General features: G+C 38.1%; 2 protein-coding genes across 2 annotated transcripts in view; one reads left to right on the forward strand and one right to left on the reverse strand.

Moving 5' to 3' along the window:
• The window catches only part of LOC109853956 (nucleobindin-2), a 56,060-nt gene that overhangs the window by 4,320 nt on the left and 28,393 nt on the right, over nt 1-23,347 (forward strand). The window lies entirely within an intron of this gene.
• On the reverse strand, nt 29-22,474 carry LOC109853955 (sushi, von Willebrand factor type A, EGF and pentraxin domain-containing protein 1). The gene is made up of 22 exons (XM_020426562.1): nt 21,416-22,474; nt 11,075-11,192; nt 9,119-9,177; nt 7,460-7,669; nt 7,006-7,101; nt 6,593-6,715; nt 6,303-6,466; nt 6,058-6,184; nt 5,164-5,313; nt 4,812-4,988; nt 4,103-4,282; nt 3,876-3,994; nt 3,496-3,730; nt 3,104-3,277; nt 2,654-2,833; nt 2,148-2,393; nt 1,706-1,885; nt 1,435-1,608; nt 1,086-1,265; nt 856-964; nt 597-779; nt 29-520 (listed from the first exon to the last, which is right to left on the reverse strand). Exons 1-22 carry the CDS (start codon nt 21,471-21,473, stop codon nt 415-417), a joined length of 3,348 nt encoding a protein of 1,115 aa, XP_020282151.1. The 5' UTR covers nt 21,474-22,474; the 3' UTR covers nt 29-414.

The following is a 23,347-nucleotide window of genomic DNA, read 5'->3' on the forward strand; positions in this document are numbered from 1 at the left end:
GTGAAAAAAAAAAAAACGTAACAAAGTGTGAAGTACAACAAGAGCACTGATTTCTTTATTCGCACAATCATAAAACTACAACATATCACTTAAAGATTACATGTATAATGTATCTAAATAATCGATAGACCGTATATACAGACTCGTACACATATTCGATCTCGTTTCAAAGACGAGCATTGTCGATAAGTGAATTCTTCCAGACGTCGTTAACATCTCTCACACATTATACTTTTTCTTTTTGGATTATTTACATAAATTGTCGCGGCCTCAACAGCCGCTTAACATAAATAACGCCAACAAAGTCTTCGGTATTTTCTGTACACAAAGTGTCGTCTCAAAAAATCGGCGACGATTTTCCGCGCGCGCGATTCTCGACGAGAGGATGACCGATAGACTTTCGAGAGTTTCGAGCTATCGCACGGACACGCCATTGATAGTGATTCCGTTTCTGTTGGGAACTGGTTCGGCCTCGTAATGTCCCGATCTGTTGTACATTCTTCGCGGATGACCGCCGTATCTGTTGTGCGAAGTAAAAAAAAAAACGTAGATATTTACAAACAATTTGCAAATTGTTTTATATATCTATTACGTACCTGTACGCGCTACCGCTCAAACTATACGGATTGTCGTAGAGACCATCTTCAGGAACGTTCTCGTACATAGTGTTGGGTGTGCCGTCGTTCAATGTCGCGTAGGACATGACGGCAGCGTTCTGATCTTCTTTTCTTTCCGCCGCCTGAACGTTTTCAGTGTTTTTCACAGGCGTAGCTTTTCGTCTATAAATTATTTACGCGCGTTAACGCGTTTTCAAACGTTTTCTAAACACACTTATTTCAAAAGTGTTATACTTACAGTCTAAGATAGACTAGTCCGAGAACAATTAATATAAATATAATAACTCCGGCTCCGATGCCAACGCTCGTGCCGACCCCTTGCGCCTCCGCCACCTCGTTTACTGCCACTGCGATATAGTAATTACACATACTTATACTACTTATAAGAAAAAATTAACTATAAAATATTTTATAACAACTGTTTGATATGTTTAAGAATATCTGAGAGATATCGAAAATTTTATTTACATTCGCATTTGGGCTCTTCTCCGCTCCAAAATCCAGTGTCTAAACACTTCCTCAAAAATATACCCACTCTTTCGTACTGTGGTAAACAATGGTATTCCGCGGCTCCTCCGTAAGTCGTCGAACTGTTCACCACTATCACTCTTCCGTTCTCTATCGGTCCTGGATGCTTGCAATCGACCGCTAGAAAGAAACCCCGAAAAAAATATGAGAATTTTAAATTAATTTTTCTCTCAAAAGCGTTTTATTTCTAGCATACTAATTTATTTATATTTTTATTTCCGATGTGTGTTTGTTCAAAATCGACCAAAATTTCTGTATATCGAGAAATGGCGAAAAATTCAGTTCTCACAGAAACAAGCGGGTGCCGTGCCGCTCCAGGATCCATTTTGCAAACAGATTCTCGTCTCGTTTCCCTCCATGTAAAATCCACGTGGACAACTATAATGCGCCACTCCGCCCACGCTGTGAGTTGATATTTGAGTCGATAGAACGCCGGTTTTTTCCGGATCTTTGCATCGAATTTCTAAAAATATTAAGTTAATTTATCTTATCTCCTTCGAAAGAAAAATATACTTGTCGCAAAAAAACAACGAGCTGCGTAATAATTCCTAACTAATTACCTCGACAGACAGGAGTGTCGCTACTCCAGGTGCCGTTTTCAAGACACAGTCTTCTAGCGAAGCCATCTAGTTCGAAATTGCCATCGCACTCGTAAAGCGCAGCTGCTCCGTAATACGTCGCGTTCGATGTCAACGTGTAACGTCCATGTTGAATGCGCTCAGGTTTACCACAGTCGACGTCTGTTCAAGAAATATTTATTTTATATTATATATCTACGTGTACATCTGATATGACTCGTTCCACGGCTTTTTAATGTTAATTGAAATTGCAGATATATTAACAACATATTATTTTTAACAAAATACACGCGTCAATACATTTATACGTATAACAAGAAGAGACAAATTCTTTTTTTTCAAACTATTGATATTCATTATTTATTTCACATAATTGTATTGGAAAACTGAGACTTTTACGATTATTGATGAATGTAATACTCACAGACGCATTGTGGCACTTCGCCGCTCCACTTTCCATTCTCCTCGCAGGTGGACAGAGGTTCTCCGACCACTTTGTATCCTCTTTCGCATCTGTATTTTACCAAAGCTCCGATTTTGTACGAAGTCGCGCCTGTGTTCGAGTTTTCCGCGGTTCCCGTGCGAATCAACGTTCTTCCGTACATCCGATCGTTTCCGGTGACCGAAAGAATTCCGTGCTCCGCTAATACGGGTTCCGGACATCGTATTTCTAGAAACAAAAATCAATACTTATATCACACAAATTTATAATATATTTACACAATACACAAATGTAAAATATTTATTCATAAAATCTTCACTAAAAAAGAGTTTTACACAATATTTAAGAAATTAAAGTTGCGTATTAAAATCGCGTGAAAACAGAGAGAGAGAGACGTAGAAAAAAATGTTGCAAATCATTTTTATCGATATTTCATAACTTCTCTGAGTCTATTTTACTTGTTCAATGACTTCTCGAAAACCAATTACCTTCGCATTTCGGAGTAGCGTCGCTCCATTGACCGTTATCCAAACAATATCTTCTGGAGACTCCGTTCAACCTATAATTTCTCGTGCAGCTGTACGTGATTTCGCTGCCAAGATGAGTCGTTCCGTTTACGTAGTCCGCAGCTCCGTTTAAAACCGGAAGAACCTTACCGCAGTCGACATCTGCGTTGAAAAAAATATTGAGTTGTAACAAAAAATATGGAAGTATTATATTTGTATAAAGAGATAACAATTATGATCTATTTTCTCAAATGTCTATCTGAATGTTAATAAGCAACTTCTATAAAAAAAAAGATCAAGGAAAGGAAGACCTTCAACTGTAGGTGATCCTAATCGTAAATCGTTCCTCTCATAATTCAACGTGACTTACGTAACTCAACATAGTTTCGACGAGAAAAGATATGAGAGTAAGAAAAAAAAGAAGTGACTCACATTCACAACTCGGCACCTCTCCTGTCCATTCTCCGTCTTTGCCGCACGAATGCTTCGCTTCACCGTGAAGCAAATAACCAACGTCGCAGTGATACTCGATAACACTGTGAACGTTCAAGTCGTATCCCACAACGTAACCTCCGGTGAAGACTTCCGGTTCGTCGCACGTAATCACTAGTGCAAAAAAAAAAAAATAAAAAACGTAGAGATTATTCACAGATATCGCGAATACAAATCAAGTGAAGGAATTGCAAAAAAAATTATTGAAAAAAAAAATAATTATTAAAAATTATTCTCTGTCAAATTATTGTTTGCACCGGTAGAGAAATATATTTCCGTAAGTTACAAAGATAGAAAAAAGTTTAGAAAAAGTAAAGATTTGTAAACCCTACACTCGCACGATGGCGTGTCGTGACTCCATTTGCCCTCTTTGGTGCATTCTTGCTTTCCTTCGCCCATCAACCAGTAATCATCTTGACACGTGTAAACAGCCAAACTGTTCACTGTGGTCGTTCCATTAACCAAAAGAACGTTCCCGAACTCGATCTGAGCTGGGGCTCCGCAATCAACGAATCGACATTGCGGAGCCTTACCGGACCACTCGCCACCGGTCATACACGTGAGAACCTTAATTAATCGAAGAGAGAAAAAAACTCAGAATTAAATTAAAAAAATAAGAATTAATTTTAATTTGATTTTAAATAAAAACTTTTGTATTCACTTTATTTAAGTTCTTCATAATTTAACGAATAAGATGAGCAAGAACTCTTACGTTATCTCCGAACAAGATAAATCCATTTTGGCAAGAGTAAGTGGCGGTAGAACCCGCTCTTCTTCCGGTCGTTGTTACAATGCCACCGTTCACTTCCGGTGGCTCGGGACACCAGTTGACTGAAATTAGTCATGTACATACGTAATTGCGTCAGACGAAATGGCGAGATGAAACAATTTGAATGCGATTTGTTTACTCGAAAATACAATTCATACGATTTTACTCACATAGACACTGAGGCTGGTGGCCGCTCCAGATACCACCGTCTCCGCATCTACGTCTCGTATCGCCTACAAGAGTGTAATTTTCTTTACACGCGTAATCCGCGAGAGCACCGTGCGTGGTTCTGCCTTCCAGTAACGTGATAGCGCCATTCTCCAAATCTGGCAAAGCGCCGCAGTCGACGACTGTGAAAGTATTCAAAGAATAACGAAAACCGTGACACAGCCTGGCTTATGCTTTCACGTTCAGTATTAAACATACAACGAGATTGTGATGCAAATAACATATTATAAAAAACGTGTTTTAAACGTGTCTGCTTTTTGCATAAATTTGTAGAATTATTATATTGTGAAGATTATGTTTTCTCGTGTAACAAAATCAAAATTTAATATCGTTATATAAACATTCACATACATAATTATCGTAAAAATATCTTACTGCATAATTTTTGGTTAATTTAACGCCAACATTTTTGGTAAATTAAATAAAACAAAATTTACAAAATCCGAGACTTATTATATTCAATGCTAATTGCGCGATTGTTAATTGATAATGGCATGTGATCGATTTCAAGAAAGAATTAAAATCGAAAGTCAGATAAAGACGGTCGGTATTTGTAGTGCGATAAATACTATGTTGAATAAATAAGGAAAACAAATAAATAAAAAAGACAAGCGGTGACTCACATATAAGCCATTAAAGTTAAACACTCACACTTGCACGTGGGCACATCGCCGCTCCAAAAACCACTCGATCCACATATTCTGGTCTTCGATCCAACCAGCATGTATCCGTCGGGGCAGACGTATTCTATCGTCGAGCCTATTGTTCGTTTCGATCCTACAATCGTGGTGTTTTCCGATTTCTCAGGACTGCCGCAGGTTGGCGGTCCTGCGAACGAATAAATAAGTTACAAGTTTTTTTTTATGAGTGGAAGTTTTACGAGACTCTCGCAAGTTTCTGGTTTTAACCGAACAGTAGACAAAAGAACGGCGAATGTTTTTTTTCCGCGAGGTTTTTATCCAACCGGCTTTTTCTCCGCAAATAAAATTCTTGTCGCACTTACTGCTCTGGCAGATCCAGTGGAGATAGTCGAGGTTACAGCCGACGTCATTCCACAGCCAGCCGCGACCTCCGTCCAACACGACGCAGTTTTGCTCGCCGTTGTAGTTGTTCGGCTGGTCCTTGCCCCATGATGGCTTTTGCACGATTTCGCCTGTAACATAATTTTTTGCTTTAAATATTTACGCGACACTCACTCTTTGATCTAGTATTATTTTCGTGTTACGATATATTTTGTTAACAAACTTTGTTTATATAATTCTTGTATTCTGTAATTAATTTAAACATTGACGCAAAGAGAGATGAGTGTGTTTTATAGCAACATGTGCTTTTACTATACGTAATTAGTATTATCGATAGATCTTGTTATGCTTTGCTGCACTAATAATGTGTGTGTGTGTGTGTGAATGTATGTGTGAGTGACTCTTCATAGGTAGAAATATAATTAATAATTGATATGGACATCGTGTTCGAAGATGTAACTTCCTGCCGATTTCGACACAGCGATAACTTTCACGTTCTATTTATCAGACGATAGTTCGATTGCAGTACGTGTGTACATATATATATAGTGATCCTACTTGCGATCACAATTTGTTTTCTGATGATTGCACGATACCCGATTGGCTCATCGTCGCAAAACGAACCCCGTTTTTTAGTTCTTTCAAAGAAATTCCAAGCACGAATTTGCAAAATCGCCCTTCCGAAATAACACGCGATGTCGCGTAATCGTTCCGTAATTGTTCGATAATTGCCGGACAACGAATCTCGACAATCAAATCTCACCCCGAATTACCCAACGCCGCTCTTTCGGCCCGATTCCCACGGTGAGGCGATCTCATTGACGATGGGAATAATTTGCTCGACTCGTGAAAATTAATTTTACTATCTAGCTTACCGTCTACCCATCGCCACGTCCGAGCGGTGATTTGCGGTTCCTTTTGCGCTCCGATCCAGACCAATTGAGTCTTCAGTTTGTCTTTTCGCCTTTCCAAATTGTTCAGGATAAATACAGACGAAATGCCCTGCAGCATGAATGTGATTTCATTTAGCAGTAGAATATTATGTTCTACTTTTAGTTTTTTTTTTTTAATATATATAAAAAATTATAAAAAAAATAAGAAGAAAGATTTTTGTAACAACCTTGAAACCATGAACAAGATCGCCGCCGCGCGTCTTGCAATAATTTCTCGCCACTTGAAAGGAACCGCCTTTCTTCACTACGAATTCGTAACACGTGGAATTGAAAGCGGTCAGGTCGGCGTCGGCGGGCGTGCCGGCATAGGCGCATCTGTCCACTGAGAATTCTGCAAACATTTGTAAATGTTTACGTGTTATTAATCGTTCTCTGTATAATTATATAGAAAACAATTTTGTGGCGGAAACAAAGCGAATTTTAATACATTTGAATATATTGAGATTTTTCAACTTACCATCCGTAGCAAAAACTTCTACCTCGCAGAGACTGAGACTACCCTCGACACCAACAAGTTGTAGAAAAACGTACTGGCCCAACAGTGCTCTGGCACAGATGAAGGTCTTCGTGATACCTTCCTCTGCGAGTTTGATTTGTCACCGGTCTTAATTAATTCGTTTCAATTTTGCAAAAAAACATTCGGAGAGAGATATCGATTTTGCGCGACAAGTTTTAAATGTATATCGTGGAATTGATGAAAAGTAACAAATATGTCGGTTTTTTTTTTTTTTAATTGTTTTTCAGATGTGTCGTATAAAAGATACTTGATATAAAATACAAATTTTGTAAAACAATAGCAACGCGAGAATTGAAAATTTTAGTTCTGAATGTTTTCGCTAGAGCGGTTTGTAACTGTTTCGAAATACTCACCAATAGTACCAGGAAACCAGGCGCACAGAGGATTGCGTTGCAATTCAGCGCTGCTGTTGCCTACTCTTATCTCAATATCCTGAAGAGGCTGATGACCTGCCGAGTAATCGATAAGTCATTCCACCGTCTGAGAGAGTCGTATTTATATACTCGAGTCTTGAACGACGAACTCAAGTACGTCAAATCTTCAAAAATGTTTGCCAAAAATTATTTTCAACTTTTTTCACAAATTTAGAAAATCTTTTTAAGAAGAAGAAAGATATTTTCGTCACAGCAAAATGTGTAAAACTCAAATAACGTTATCGCAAATATATTTGCTTAGAATTAGTATTTGAACTAAAATGGGAATTTTTTTTACACATTTATGTCAAGCTAAGAATAATGTGAATATTGCGGGTCATGATTTCAAGATTGTTTCGCGCTTTAAATGTGAATTTAATGACACGGAAGTTACCGCAGCAGCCTCGCGTCGTCACTCGAACAACCTTGACGGAATATGGCTTGAGGAGGTCAACCCTCCACCAAGGACTTGGTTCGCTCTGTGTTTCCGTACATCTTTTCCCGTCGTGTTCCGTACTGAAATCACCGTCGTTACCGTGGTTCGCGTTTCCACCTCTCACGGTGGTGGATTGATTTGCCGGTTTGCGAAAACCCACATTCGTGCCTGTTGAAAAATTTATTCTGTTACTGGTTTTTCTCGTTTCATAAAATAATATCTTCTGTGTATGAAAAATATTCAACACACACGCACACGCACGCACGTGCTCACACCACACATTATTTTGCTACTTTTGTTTTTTATTACTTCTCTTCAGCTATAGAATGTTCACGTACAAATGATAATTTCACGGGACGTTACGTGTTCAACGTTTATTAAATGCAATTTAAATGCCGATTACCAAAGGTGGTGGTTAAACAATGGAGCGTCTCGTCAATGGCGAGATAATGTGCGTTTGACAATACTGGCAATCATCGCCGACGATTAGTCGTCCGACCTCTTGTCACTACCGTTCATGAAGATACAAGCATTTTTTTTCCGGTATAATTTTTCTCCAAGAATTTCATGACAATTTGCGATCACGAGTCGTTGTTATTCCGCGGAAATGGCACGGATCGTTCGAGCCCACTGTTGTTAAACAACGACAATTATATTTTCTTGCGGTCGGACTTTTTACGTATAGCAGAGAAAGTTATGGAAGCCGAAACGGAATTTTTTTTCTTTTTTACTGTAATAATCGCGCAATAACGCGGCAATTTACAAAAATCGATCGTCAAGAATCGTACATTACTATGTACTTGTTAGATAACGGCGCGGTGAGATTCGCTTGGAATTTCACGCGTCGGACATGCGCTTTCCAAGAGGGTGTCCCAGAACTGTCGCCTAGTTCTTCAGTTGGAAATTTCACGAGTAATCACATAGTCCGAGCAATCCTGTTTGAGAATGAGACGACAAAGCTATGTGTGTTGTCACTAAACTTAAGTAACTTTCCAACAAATACGAAAGAGAAGAAACTATGGTGTTAAAAAATAAACTTCACAATAATTCTCCAAATCCTACAAGTTTTTTAATTACACACTGTATGTACGATTAGTACAATACAATATGTTCTCTATGTTCGCTCGTAGTAGTGAAAAAAAATTATTGTAGAGAGTTTCGGAATATTCCGTATAAGACGAGGAAAAGTAATACTGATTGGCATTTTAAATTCAGACGGTTTGATTGTCCTCCGCAAACGAAAATACCGCTTCTCGTTCGACGACCTCTCTCTCTCGCGTTCCCGTCTTCTCTCAAGTCGTATCACGAAAACGAACTTGCGGGTTTCGCCCGACGGAGAAAGTCGATTACCAATTATCGTCGTCGAAGACCGATGGAAAACGAATGGAACCGATGTAAACGCTAGCCGAATTACAAAGATGCTTGCAATTCAATGTGTTATAATCACGATGCCACGTGAAACGAAAAAGATTTCCAAATAGAGGGGTAACGCAAGTAACAATGAAATTGCAGTGCAACATGCAAACATGGACATTAACGTTGCATACGAAATATTGTCTGGCGACTTGAAAAAAAATAGAAGCGTACTGCGCGCGAGAGACAGCGAAATTTACTTACCGCAGAACGGCAGGTCGCCCTGCCATTTTCCTCGGGCGTTGCATGTCAAGCTGCCAGTTCTGAAAGAAAGTAACAGTCATCCTTGAGTGAGTGCCGAATGCGTATATTATCGAAAACAGTAGTTGTGCGGATGTCACTCTTGCGATGTTGCGCAACAAATATGGGTACAAGTACCAGTTCCGTTATACATACAACAAACGTTATGCCACCAGAAATGCTCTTGCCGAGCCGTTGGAGCAAAAAATGCCGTCTATTGCTTTTCCGCGCAATGTAATTAAAGAGACGCTTGCGTTCTTCTCGGTTCTCGAGAAAAGATGATCGGGGAGAGAGAGAGAGAGGTTTAATTAAACGAAATTTACTGTGCAGTTTTATGCAATAATTGCAATAATTACGAAAGAGTTCTAGATTTCAATGGATTTCTAAACAATTGTTACGCGTGTATTTCTCTTCAGAAAATTTCTAGCAGAGCTTATGCTTGGTTACACTCTCTTGCATGTAATTATATTTGATATTTTTTGACACAATCATTTTGCACGGCACGCATTCACGTTACGCGTCATCACCGTGCGATGACGATTAAAACTTAAAAAAAAAAAAAAAAAAAAACGTGTCATTAGATTAATTTAACCTTTTAATAAATACGAAATCTAAGTTAAATGACGTCATTTAATTCAATTTTTTCTCTATTGCGTTTTGAAGAAGAGGGAAACACCAACTCATCATTGTTTTTTTTTTTCTCGCAAGTTGTTATTATTTTAAAAACCGAGGTACGCACACAGTGCCGAGCGAGATCTCGTATTCTTCTCTTTTCTCTCTGCTGTTGCTCACTCCGCTCTTTGAAAACGGAGAAAGTTAACGGTGAACCGCATTATCGACAATTATCATTCTTGACCAGGAACGTATGTAACATTTCGTTTGGAACGCGTCGCTACACACAGGGAAAGAAAAAAAAAACGACCGATCGCGCATAACACAATCGTTAATTTCCGGTCGCGTGCTCTTTCGTGCCACGATGACAGGAAATTAATATTTCCTCGCGCGATATTTTTTTGCAACAAAATAGCTTGTTTCTTCGTTCTGTTAGCGGCGGTTGCGTTTTGCACAATCTTGCGTGACAATACAAGCTTTATAGTTCTATTGACGCCTAAAGATTTCTTTCTCTTCTGTTACGCTATTCAAAGGATTGTTTTAAGCGATTTTGCGAGAGAAACGCGAAAGTTAGTGTGGTTTTATGTATTTTTTTTTTTTAACTTTATTTACCCTGACTTCACGCGATTGAGTTCGCTGAAGTGTTTTGCGTCATTGAGCGACACTAAAAAACGAAGTTAATTAACATGTACAGTTTGTAACGGTACCATCGGAAAGTACGCGACATGCTCGAGGTCTTATGAAGCACATTCCGAACTATTTGAGAAATAGAAGACGGTAAGTTCGAAACTTCTCTGTCAAACTTATATATCAAGCAGATGGGAAATTGGTTGATGTATTTTTATTTTTTCGAATATATATATATATATACATTATCACTTCTGATGAGCTCTATCTTATCACTGTTCTTCTTCGTAATTTATTCGCTTCAACTTGAAGAGAACGGTATTGCATTTTGATCGAGATTCTTTCCGGGAAAGCAATATTCTCCGCGGTGGAAAGCAATCTCTCTCTCTCTCTCTCTCTTTCTCTCTCTCTCTCTCTCTTTTCGCGCGCGCGATGGGCGTAGCCACGTAAAATCGCATTATTATCATGAATAATCCACGCGGAGCCGTCAGTAATACACATATTATAGTAGCAGAAATAGAATTGACGCTATTATGGTCGTTATCAACTCTCTAATAAATCTACATTTTGTATCACAAAATTATTTAAAATTTTCAATATTACACCTCGTAAAAAAAAGTAATCCAAAAAATAATAGTAAATTTACATAAAAAATTTTTATTATCGCATGCAAAAACCTACCCGAAGAGTTCGTAGCCAGCATCGCAGGTGTACTTTGCCACGGTACCGACCGTCAAGGATTCGTCGGACAGCGATACCTTGGCGTTCATCGGTACTGCCGGATGGCCGCAATTTAGTCCTGTAATCAGCAAAATTACGGATGCTTAGTTGTTGTTTGAAACCAAGCCGACGGCATTTCGTCGAGAAAAAAAATATCGAATTGTAATCGCGTAACCGTAACCATTCATTATGTTTGTAATTTACGTGAAGTTATTTCGCGCAAATTCTCAGCCTTGTAAATGCTATATTAGATTCTCATTGAGCCGAACGATTATCTTTGTAGAAGTGTTAAAGCTGTTTTATATGCGTAAATAGGTAATCCTGATCCATCGACTCATCGACAACGCCTCGCGCACCGTTTGCGGATTCATAATCTCTTACTTATAGCTTCTGTCTGTTGCGATCTGCTTTCCGCGTTTGTCCGTGACGTCCGATCGGCCGAATTTTCAGGGCATGACGCGGATCCAGTCGATTCAATGCGAGCGAGATTATCCAGTCGGTCATGCTCGACGAGGTATACGGCAGTCGCACTCACGACAGCAATTTAAAACAGTCGCAAGAACCGTTAGAATGATCTCGAAAGAAGTCTCCACAAAGAAAATGCGTCCAGGATTGCATTTGCCATTATTTAAATTACTGACTTGACAAAGAGGAGCTTCAAATCCAAACACAGTGCTAGTAACTTAATAATAGTAATAACAAAAAAAAAAAAATCCCGTAATAATGTTTACAACACAATTTATTTCGAAGCAAAAAATTGATTTTTATTAATATTGCTCGACACTGAATTCTCTTCTCAAGTTATCTTAAGTATCTATTCATTAGCAGGTTCAAAAGCCTGTGACTTCTCTTTAGGGCGTTACTTGGCGAGCGAATCGTTTGTAAGAAGCCTTGGACGGGATCCCACGCGAATTCCATTATCCAACTTCCACGACTCGCGTTAGACTCGGATTAATTCGCACGTCAGAAAAGCGCGATTGTTTGATTATTCGGTGCTTCGCGTTCTTTCTTATTATTATTTGCAAATGCGGCGTTTAACTGAAATTCAATTCGGAGAAAGCGCGGGAGTTTTTGGACACACATATATTGTATATACATTTAGTACGATCAACTACAAGTGACACGCACGAAACATTTCTCGCCCGGCTGCGATGATGCGTGTTCTCGCATAAGGCGAACTTTTTCTCCGCGGGGAAAGTTTATCGATGGAAACGTGCCAAAGGCTCGCAATTTATGTCTCGGATTGCACGAAGCTAGCCATATTGCAACGTGAAATTCATCTTCTCTTTCCTTGTTTTCATGAGAAAAATCTTTCTTAGCCGTTTATTATGCGCGTTTTTTCGCGCATTTTTTCTGAGCGCCGCGCGCGCTTACAAACGCGAAAGCACACCTTTCTCGTTATCTCAAACTCGTGTTATTTTCTCCGGTCGTCGTAGTTTCAAACATTCTCACGCGTGTCTATTCGATTTCCTTTAATCCTTATTGCGGTGTAGTGATTATACACGGTAAAACTTTTCAAATTGTGTGTCTCTCTAGACCTCAAACGTGTCTCGTTCCGGTTTTTGAAACATAATCTTGACATAATGCATCACGTTTCGCTTTGTTCGCCAGACATGGCTATTATGTCCGCAGCGTGATGTCGAAATTTTTACATCGATAAATATTTTAATTAATCGAAAGTTTTTGTGTACAAAATATAGAAAGTTAAAAGTTGTCTTATATATATGTATATATAACACGTGCGTATAAAAGCACGGTAATGTTTTTTCTGCTATGAATTGGTTTTCGCTTGTCAGAGAACGCTTTATCATCACGGTTGAAATACACGTTAATTTCTTGTCTATTATTCGTGAACGTAAGCAATTCTCGAAGAAGAAGCGATATATCGTCACTCCCTACGTATAATCCCGTAACTCCAAAACGCAAATTTTTTTTAGAGGAGAGCAGTTTAAAAGTTTGAAGCTTCATATAGTTTCCCTAGTTAAGGGATCTTTCGGTTTTAAATTTTTACCATACTTATGAATATTTTTTTTTAATACTTGGTGACCACAAAGAACATGACTTTCTGAGTGTCACTATGCAATAAACTGAAAATCCCATATGTGACACTTATGTAATTATACGTAGGGAGTGACGATATAATCTCGTCGATGCGCGTGCGAGATCGCACGAATCGCGGAGTAAATTTTTCGATGCGTTTTTCAGGGACGATCGCGGTGAATTTACAAGATAGGTTAACGTCCATTTATAATAAAAAAAAATTAGTGTTGTCTTAAATCAATAATTTTTGCGTACTAATTAAATCAGAAGAAAAGCCACTCTCTCGCATGATCATTAACTCTGAGGTTAAGAGGATTTTTTCTGCGGCGAGCGTGAGTATGTATGTCCAGGAGACGTTTCGTTAATTTTAACTCCGTGCGAGAAGCTGACATCTTCGGAGTGAAAGCCTTCTTCGGTTATTATGTCCTGATCCGAGAGACGCGCGCTCTCGAGAGAGAACCGCATTTCTCACGAAACGGAACATAATTCTGCGTGCGCGTGCGTGTGAACGCGATTTAATTAGCAAATTCCGCGTTCACGACAAATGCTAATTCCTCAGCACAACATGATACATTTTTTTAACCATTTTTAAATATATTTCGCAATTGCAGATGCTAATTTCGTTTATTTTATCCAACTCTTGAAATATTTTGAATAAATTATTGATTTATTATAGTATTTTATATATTATAGTATTATTTATTATAGTATTTTATTATATATTATAGTATTATATTTATTATAGTATTTTGAGGGAATTTTTTAAATGAAGATTTTAAACATACACGACGAAAAATATATCATGTCACGCGACTTCGTTAGATGTAAATGAATTTTGATGTGTGATCAGATTGCTATATATCCGCCAATTGTTCTATGTCGGTTTTTTTTTCTTTCTGACTCTCAGATGATGAATTATTTTCACTCGCTCGGTGACTCGACGCTTGCTCTACTTCGGGCAATTCTGACAATGGAATTTCTTTCTTTTCTCTAGTTTTTTTCTCTTGGATTTTAATTACTTTCTCTATTATATCGCGTTGCGATCGACCGTGTTCGGATAGCGATGCACGCAAAACTGCGGTTTTTCTCATACCATTAACACTCGTATGAATTTCAACTGACTATATACATTGCAACTGTCCGAGTAAACTTGCTAATTATCTTTCTCATCTTATCTTCTTCGACGTTTCACAATATTACCATATGTATTAGCTTGAATAGTTTTTCAATTAACGCGTTGTAAAGCAGACTATTTAAAAAAACAATCTCGCATCTTCTCACATAGCATATTATCGCTAATGAATAAATGAATTAACATTGACATTGATCGAAACTTGATGAGTGAAATATTTATTTCGAAAGTAACGGAATAGTTAGAATATATTAATTCTGATTGTATTTAAAAAAAAATTAATGATTATCTATAATGTGCGCTTAAACGCGCGTAGTGTTCTCAATAATTATTTTAAAGAAAGCGTTTAGCGTTAAATCGATTCATCGTACGAATAATTGCCGCTTGAGTATCTATCAGCGATAATTAGGAACCAGTTATGAGAGAGAAATCTTCAACGATGTAAGAAGCAAGAAAAACCTCAGTGAAAAACCGGTTGACGATTTCTACGTAATACTGATGTGCACTAGCGACGTGAGTGAATCCTCGATTCGGGTCTGGGTCACTCGGTTACAAAACCTCCAAGCCGAAATAACGGTACTCAGATGCGTTACTTCGAATCAAGATTAACCGCTGTCGGAGCGTGTGTATCACGGTGTACAGCTTCTCTCTTCCTGGTAATATTATTGACGACATATCGATATATATGTATATATCGGTTCTATTCATTCTTTGAATTTATTTTCTCTCAAACATTGATAATTTTTTTTTATTGAAAATTTCACAACAACATTGATTAATTTGGTATATTTTTGTTTACTTTGTTTTTTAAATTGCCAATGTGATTCCGTATTACGAAATACAATCCATTTTTGATTACGAGTAACAATCGTTAGCAATTCGACTCACATGCCTATCGGCTGGTTTATTCTTAACATTGACTTCGTGTTACCTAAAATTCCGTTACGTATTCCTGATTTGTAACGTCGCGTTACGCTTACGTTTGTGCACGAAGGAATTTGAACTTTGAAAATCGTGAATTTCAGACAGCAATTCACGTTTTGAGAATTAAATTACGGACACGAATATTTCCTTGAAGAACTATTCATTAGAAAATCGCAATTTTATGATATAAAAAGTAATTGGTTTCGTTCTAAGATCAAAATTTATAGAAGAAAGATATCAGAAAAAAAGAAATGCAAATCAAAATTCTTTCCTATAGTTTCGTTTCTCAAAATTTAATAAAAGTAAAAACATGTTCTTGGTAAAAAAGTATTATTTTTTAACAAAAAGTAAACTATAAAAAAGTGATAACAAAACATTCTTCCATGTTGAAAAAAATATACAAAAAAATAATTAAAGAATATTTTTTTGTATATTTAAATCCAATGTGTATGTGTGTAAAATACGGGAAATTTAAAAACAGCTAATGTATAATAAATAATAATAAATAAAAGTCAAATATAATATATTTTAAACGCCATAATAAAAAAGAAAACTTGATCAGAATATTGTCACGTGCACTATGTCAGAGATTGATTCGGTGAAGTAAGCAAAGGATCGACTTGTGGGACGACAAGCTTTTGTAATATCTACGTTGTGCATGATATTCGCCAGCTGTTGAGTAAGAGCGTGGATATAACGATTGACCTGCGGATAATCTGTAACGTTGCAAGTATGTACATGCAAGTATCGTAGAACCGATTGTTGAAGAAGTTAGAAAGTAGGCGTGTCCGTGATCTATCGCAAGAAGAAGGAGAGGTCGATTCACCGGGTGTGTATACCGGAAGGAGACTGTTAAAAGCCGCATATTACGAACTTTTCCCGCGTCAAGTAGATTACCTAACGAACACTCAATATTTCACCCACGATCCTCGTGCGAGTCACGTCTAAGGTGTCGGACAGGTTTCCCCGACGAGTAATTTATTCCCGCAAGTACTCGAAATTAACTCAACCTTTTCCAACAAATAGCAATTTACCTGCTCAGCGTTCAGTGAGTAACGAGGTAATGAGTCTATTTTTGTGTATTGCATTTTGTTACACTTTCTGCGTTTGAAGCGCAAGACAACGCGTGCTCTTATGCGTATACAGCAAAATGTAGAAAGTGCGTTTGAAAGAAAATAGATTCGCGATGGTAAGACACGGAAATGAATTTTTGTTATTGTTGAATCGAAACTGCTTCTTTTTATAATTAAATATAGTAAAACGAGAAATTTAATTAGATACTTTTATACTTATTAATAATACGTACGTAAACTAAATCAATCTGTTTTCGATCTTCTCATTTTCCCATTTGTCCGCCAGGTTGCGACACGCATTGTCATATATCTTGCGACAATGAGAGCTTTCAGAACTGGGAGAACAAGCGATCAGATTGCACCGAAGTCAGCGGAAATCGCTCGCGGAAAAGACAAGACACTCCCGGCCGTGCGCCACGATCGGATCGGAGATATACGAGACACTTTTTCTCTACCCCACTATTTTTGATTGGTGTAATCAACCGAGGTATTACGTGTCGGGCTGGGTTTGCGTAAAAGCGACGCTACCGAGAGCGAACTTTACTACCGCGACGAGAAACCGGTTGACAGTTACTTTCGGCAAAAGAGCGGCTTCGCCGCTATATTTCAGTACTCAATGCGTAATAATTAATTACTGCGTTTTATAATGACCAGATTGCAAGTTTCTGAGTTTACGATTTTTGCGGTTGAACATGTTTCGATGCTTAGATTAGAATAATCTGTGAAAATAAATGATAAATAATGTAAAAAATTTTAAAACAAAACATTGTTACGCAGCTGTACTTGATAGTTTCTAGTACTTTATTGTTTAGAAATTATTGTGTTTTTTTTTTCGGTTTGTTGTTTTTCTCGTTGTTCTATTCTCGGAACGTTACCGGTTTATCATTCGGAGATTCAACGAGAATCCGTTTCATATTGAGGTTTCCTAATCCATTGTACGAGGCGAAACGCGCAAGGTATATCGCGTTGCGCCACCTTTCTACACCTAACCTGCTGTGAAGTATTATGAAACCACGTCATAGCATTGTACAGTGCAACACGCGGCTCGATCCGTCAAAACTGAGCAGTCGCTTTCGAGGCCGACTTCGCGCGCGAGGGTGCATTGCCTGCCTGTATATCCTCGCTGCTTCGATGACCTCCAAGGACGCGACGGGAACCGCGTGAAAGCGAATATTATGCGCAATTCTTTTGCAATTCATGCAAGTTTGCGGAAATGGAGTTTGATAAGACGACACATTTAACAAAAATGGATTGATTGTTGCGACGAAAAATGTACAAAAAGAAAAATGAAAAAATCTTATCGGGGGTTTAGTAAAAAATTAAATTCTCTATCTCTCTTTCTTCGCTCTCAAAGAAACACACGCTCTTGTTTGCATCTACGTACATTTGCATCCGAAGAACCCCACCCAAGTATTCGATTACGTTTCGCATTCTCTCGTTTGGCGCATAACACGAATGGCTAAATGTTACAATCGTCTCAGCGTATCTCACTCGCTATCTCCGCTTCCTCTTTCTCTCGCGACGAGGGAAAAAGCGTTCTCCCTCTTCGTCGAGGACGCAGGTTTTACTTCCCATCGTGAGCATGAAAAAACGTATTATATGTACATACGTAGGGCGATCGCGCGCTGACTCGCACCACCCGCAACGCGATCCGATCGGGTCGTTCTCGGATCGGCGCGCGCGGCGATCGGCAGCGTGCGAACTTGGTTGTTCCCCAACACCTTCGCGCGAACAAACACACACCTCTCAAACAAAAATCGAATGTGATGTAAAAGAGAAGGTCTGTGGATTTATAAGATCAACCGGCGTGATTCGGAACGTGAGTCGAACTAGTGAAACTGAAAAAAAACTAAAAAAGAGAAACGCCAAGATCATGGATAAAAGAATATCCGACCATTTTCTCCATCTTAAGAAGATTAGAATGTTTTACGGAGAGGATCTATTTGCGTTTCGTTCATTTTCAAAATGAGGATATAATTTTTTCAATATATAATAGAAATGTTTTTTTATATTTGCAGCTTTTTCCTGTACTTCGCAATTTCGCTCAGAAAGCTCGAACAAGTACACACCTAAAACAAAGTTCACGCCTACTATCGATCGCGTTACCGTTCGATTATTTCTGAGCATACAGGAGTGTTCGTGATTCAGGGGGGGGGGGTTTATGTAGTGATTAACACTAATCTCTTCGTCCCACGCTTTGATTCTGCTCGATATGACAAAGTTCAAAGAAATCCGAATGTAGATTTGTTTCGTTTCAACGATTGTTGTACGAATACTTCAAAATATCAGTTTAATTTTCATTAATCAACTTATTAAGTGTTTTTTTTTTTAAACGAATAATAAATATTTTTGTCCTCTAACAAACATTAGAAATAAAACGTTTTCAGATATAATTGCCATATTGCAATCAGTTTATTTTAATTCCAAGAATTCAAGTCAGTTAATATCCGTTCTGTGACCTAAATGCATTTATTGTATCGGAATATTGTGCATACTTTCAAATACTCGGAAACTTCAGAAACATGTAATCTCTTATGCAAAGGTATTGCATTTTCCCGATGAAATTATCACATTCACGCACTATACCGTGGAGGAAATATGCAGGAAACAGGCTTTGCGAAGGACAAAATCATCCGGTGACAGTAGCGGATCGTAGCGAGCGATTGAGATGCGATCTACATAAATATATATACATACACGTTCAGACGTTGTTAGATAAGTTTCAAGGATAACGGTCGCGGAGAAATGTAAAAGCGTCTCATCCCGATATAAAATGTATCATCTGCGGATATCGTGTATCTCGGTGTTGCCGTTGGTCTTGTTCAGATTCTTTATTTGTTTTTTTTTATGTAGAAAATGAAACTTGGTTTATATGTGCAGTTTGCCGGAGTAAATATATCGAACGGCAGATCTTATTTCGGCAGGAACATGTGAGTCTCCCCTACTTCCGGTATACCTTTCGACGTACATGTATGCAGTTCAAACGTTCGACTTTCGACACACTGAAAAAGCAGTTTTGTTGAGATAACAAAAATTTGGTAAATTAAACCAAATAAAGTGTTCTGGAAACTAAATTTTGATTGAGATTACTAAATTTTGGTAATCTCAACAAAACTGTTTTTTCAGTGCATGCATTCAATTTACATTGATGTAAATAAATAGTTCATTTTAATGAACTTTCGACCTTTTATCACTTTAGAAGCTTCGATTTAGCAAAACAATTAAATTAATTTTATCAGGAATTAAAAATTTTCTCGTTTAAATTTAATTTTCTTAAGTTCTTCTAAAAAAGGCACATTTTATTTTTATTGATATATATATAACTAAATACACGATTTAAACTTATAAACAGTAATTAATTAAAATTTCTGTGTTGATACGAATTTAAAAATAGTAAAGTTTTGAGTTTTGATTTTTAATTTTGTTTCATATAGGTTATAAGTTTTTATTATTGCGTAATTTAATTAAAACGTGTGTGTACGATTGTAAACTCATTTATCACAACGCATGATTCATTTGTTGATTTCATACACGAGCATTAGGCAGGTTTGCGTTTGCGTCACAGTGAAGTATAATAAGTTCAAGCAAGTAGAACGATTGTAGAGCGCTTTTAATTCGTGGCATTTGTGTAGCTGCGGCGAAAAAAAAATCTGCCGTAGTTGCGTGAAATTAACCAGACAGCAACGAAATGCAAAGTGGAACAGGATAATGTCTCAACGATACTTTTACTCGTCGGTTGGCATTTAACAACGACGTATTCTTGCTCTCGCGAGAGTCCTGCGGTGTCAAAAAAAAAAAAAAAAAAATGCGACAAGAAGCGTTTTGTTACTAGTTGTTTCGCGAACAGCGAGAACGCAAAATGGCACGAGCCAATAGCACGGCTCTTTATCTGTGAATATACCGGGTGACCTCGAGACACACCAGAAGACCAGCGAGGACGGAAACCGGGAGTGGGCGGATACCTGTTTTGCTCGTTTATTCTCCTTACTCACCAGGGACAATGTGGAGTACCAACAAAACGTGATCTTTCCGAAGAAATTCTGTAGCCGTTCCGTTCCTATTTTCGACGAATCTAATGTCACTCGGTGATTTAATGAATACAAAATGAAAAATATGATGAGATCTGTTGAAGCAAATGCTATTGTTGATTGCGTTGCTAATATTAGTTGATTAAAATTTTTGATTTTGTGGATGCCGTTTTTCGAGCAAATGATTTGTAATCATTTTAAATACAATTTTATCGTAAATTTTTAGTGCTAAGTTAATACGTAAAACAATTACATAGATCAGTCTTATCACATTTCTTATTTTAATAAGTCGAAGCTAATTACTCCACTTTATTATTAATGTAACAAATTGAATATTTGTAGTTGGGGTTGGCTATCGCAATTTGTGTGTTTACTAAAAATTTACTACTAACACGCGATTGCTTTCAGAGGATAAAATTCGCAAATATCCGTTTATTATCATTCTCACTTCTGTTTACACAAATCTTTTTCCGATTTGCGCGTTTCTTCAGAGATAATAAAATTCTAAATAAATATTTAGAGATATACGCGCGGTTTCCGCATTGTAACCATTGAAAAAGAATTTTTTACCATTGAGATCGTGTTGTTTTCAGAGAACGTACTCTCTCGAATAGAGCGACGCGGCTGTGAGAGACGCGAAAAGGATGCACGCGTACTTGCGTCCGCTTTGCATTTTGCGAGAGATCGATCGCGAATGCTACGAGAAGGCTTTCAGCGAAGATCTCTTTTCTTTGTGAGAGATGCGCGCGGTATTTTTCTCGCGGGAACGCTTCGCGCGAAATATCTCGATGTACATCTGCGAATTGTGCAACCATCTCTTCAAGTGTGTTAGCAGTCATACTTTTGATTCGTTCGCGTTGAAGTGGCAGAAGATATAATTTTTGGAAAAGTAGCACGATCTATATGTTATTATATTATAATATAAAATACGACTGCACATAAAATTAATATTTCAACAAATTTCATACATACTTCCAATATATTTATTTTTTTTTTTCAGTTATATATACTACAATTATAACTTTGCATATTTTTGATTTGTCGTAGACTTCGCGATTCGACATACGCTGCTATATAATGATACATGTAACAACAAAATACATGCCTTGGGCGTACGCGATGCTTCCCACGAGGGGCAAGATGATCCCGTACACCAAGATCATTCTCTCCGCAGATAGGACAACGGCTGCGTGATCACATCGACGATCCAACGAACCAGGAACCAATTCGATACGCGAACATCCGCAGGATCCGCTAAACAAGGGAACCTGTAGGAAGCACTCGCGCACCACGCGAAGGAACTTTCACGAGAGGTGTTTCTTTCTTTGCCACCAATTGATGTCGAAACGCGCTCTACTCGACGTGCAATTACCCAACTGAAAATGCCAAATCGATCTATAGCTTCTTAAAATTCGAGACGCCGATCCTTTCACGAATCTTCCTTATACAATTAGTCTTTCTCACTGTCTAGACACGCTTGGTGCTAGTTCTTCGTCATTTTTTTTTTTTTTTTTGACACACTTTTTATCAACAGTCAATCTTCGATCACAACCTTGTTCATAGTTCCGAATTATGAAAGTCCTTGGACTATCTGCGAACACCGTTGGACAGTCGTTGTTTGTTTAGGATTCTCCATGACGCATCCTGATCCTTTAGTCGTTTTTGTTACTAATCGAATTCCCGAGGGTGTATGTTTCGAATGTTATACCCGCAACTATGATTACTGACTCGACGGCATTTTACGCGAGGTTCGCTTGCCGAGCAACCAGTTGGAATATAACCGACGATGATCCGTTCCCTTCACCGGTCGACCGTCGAGTGCTCCGGGCCCGAGGCCCCCTTTACTCTCTCGATGAAAGTTCCTTTGCGCCAAGCAGACCTGACCAGCCGAGTCGGACGGGAACAGCGACTATGTTTCATCTATATGTTCAGCCACTATGTTTTTCAAGTAGTACAACATTAGTTTTTTAGATTTTCGTACACTTAGATTTACGCACGTAACGTCAAGAAAACCGGTATGATCTCCTAAAATTCTCGGTGAATTGATGCCAGATCCTGTCCGTACTCCAATTATCCTACGATAGCCTAGAAACTCGGTGTACAACTACGTTCTGAACCAAAACCGGATTAGACCAAAAAATCGCTGTCTATGACCGAACGACCCCCTTTGAAGATTGCAAATAACGCTAAAGAAGACTACTTCTATATATAGTCTCTTATAGATAACAATAATATCGCGAGAATAAGTCAGTTTTTAACTTACTTGCGATCTGATGATTAACGAAATGTGATTAACAAAGTGTGATTAATGAAATGTTAATCAATCACAGAGGAAAAATGAAAGAATTGTAGCGATTGTTTTGACAAATGTATATTTAAAGTTTTTGTATGCTGTTGCAACATATATGTTTTTCTATATTTAAATAAGATTTAAATAAGATTATATTTAAATAACATTTTTAGAGAGGGAGAAGAATGAATTATAAAGGAAATTTAATAAAGAGAACCTGAATATCTCGACAAAATCAAACTTTTGTAAAAATAGAATGTTGATTTCATAGAGGTCAGACCGACGTCGGAGAAAAAAAAAGAATCAATCGTGGTCAGTAACGGCGGCTTCTTGCGCGCCGCGATGTCGCCTATAAGGTTACCGCGAAGAACTTTACCGTTAAGAGTCCCCTCCACCGGGGTCTTAAGTCCCGCGCCACCTGGGTCTTCCCCTCTTCTCCGCTCCCTCTTGTAACCATACTACTACCGCGATATTCCGCGCGATCGCGTTTCCCGCTCTTGTCCTCGCTCACGCGCGCGTTTGCCGTCTTTTTTAAATCGCGTCTACTACTACCGACGTCAATCCTTTCACCTTTAACAAGGCTTACTTCTTCTCACTCAAGAAACAGAGACACGCACACACACACACACACACATGTACACAAACGCTTTTTAACATATTGCGCGAATTCTCGAAAAATAAAAGAAACGTAAAAAAAGTCTAGCAATATTCTAAGATAATTATGTGCAGGAAGTCGATCTGATTGTC

Source organism: Pseudomyrmex gracilis, unplaced genomic scaffold (assembly GCF_002006095.1).
Source record: "Pseudomyrmex gracilis isolate BER0280 unplaced genomic scaffold, ASM200609v1 scaffold_57, whole genome shotgun sequence".
In the NCBI taxonomy this organism is placed as follows: domain Eukaryota; kingdom Metazoa; phylum Arthropoda; class Insecta; order Hymenoptera; family Formicidae; genus Pseudomyrmex; species Pseudomyrmex gracilis.

Coding starts and splice junctions, on each gene's coding strand:
- LOC109853955 (XM_020426562.1), bottom strand. CDS start 21,473: ATGATCTTGGTGTACGGGATCATCTTGCCCCTCGTGGGAAGCATCGCG. Junction 2,834..3,103: donor AGAGGTGCCGAGTTGTGAAT/GTGAGTCACTTC, acceptor TTTTCAACGCAG/ATGTCGACTGCGGTAAGGTT. Junction 780..855: donor GGACTAGTCTATCTTAGACT/GTAAGTATAACA, acceptor AATAATTTATAG/ACGAAAAGCTACGCCTGTGA.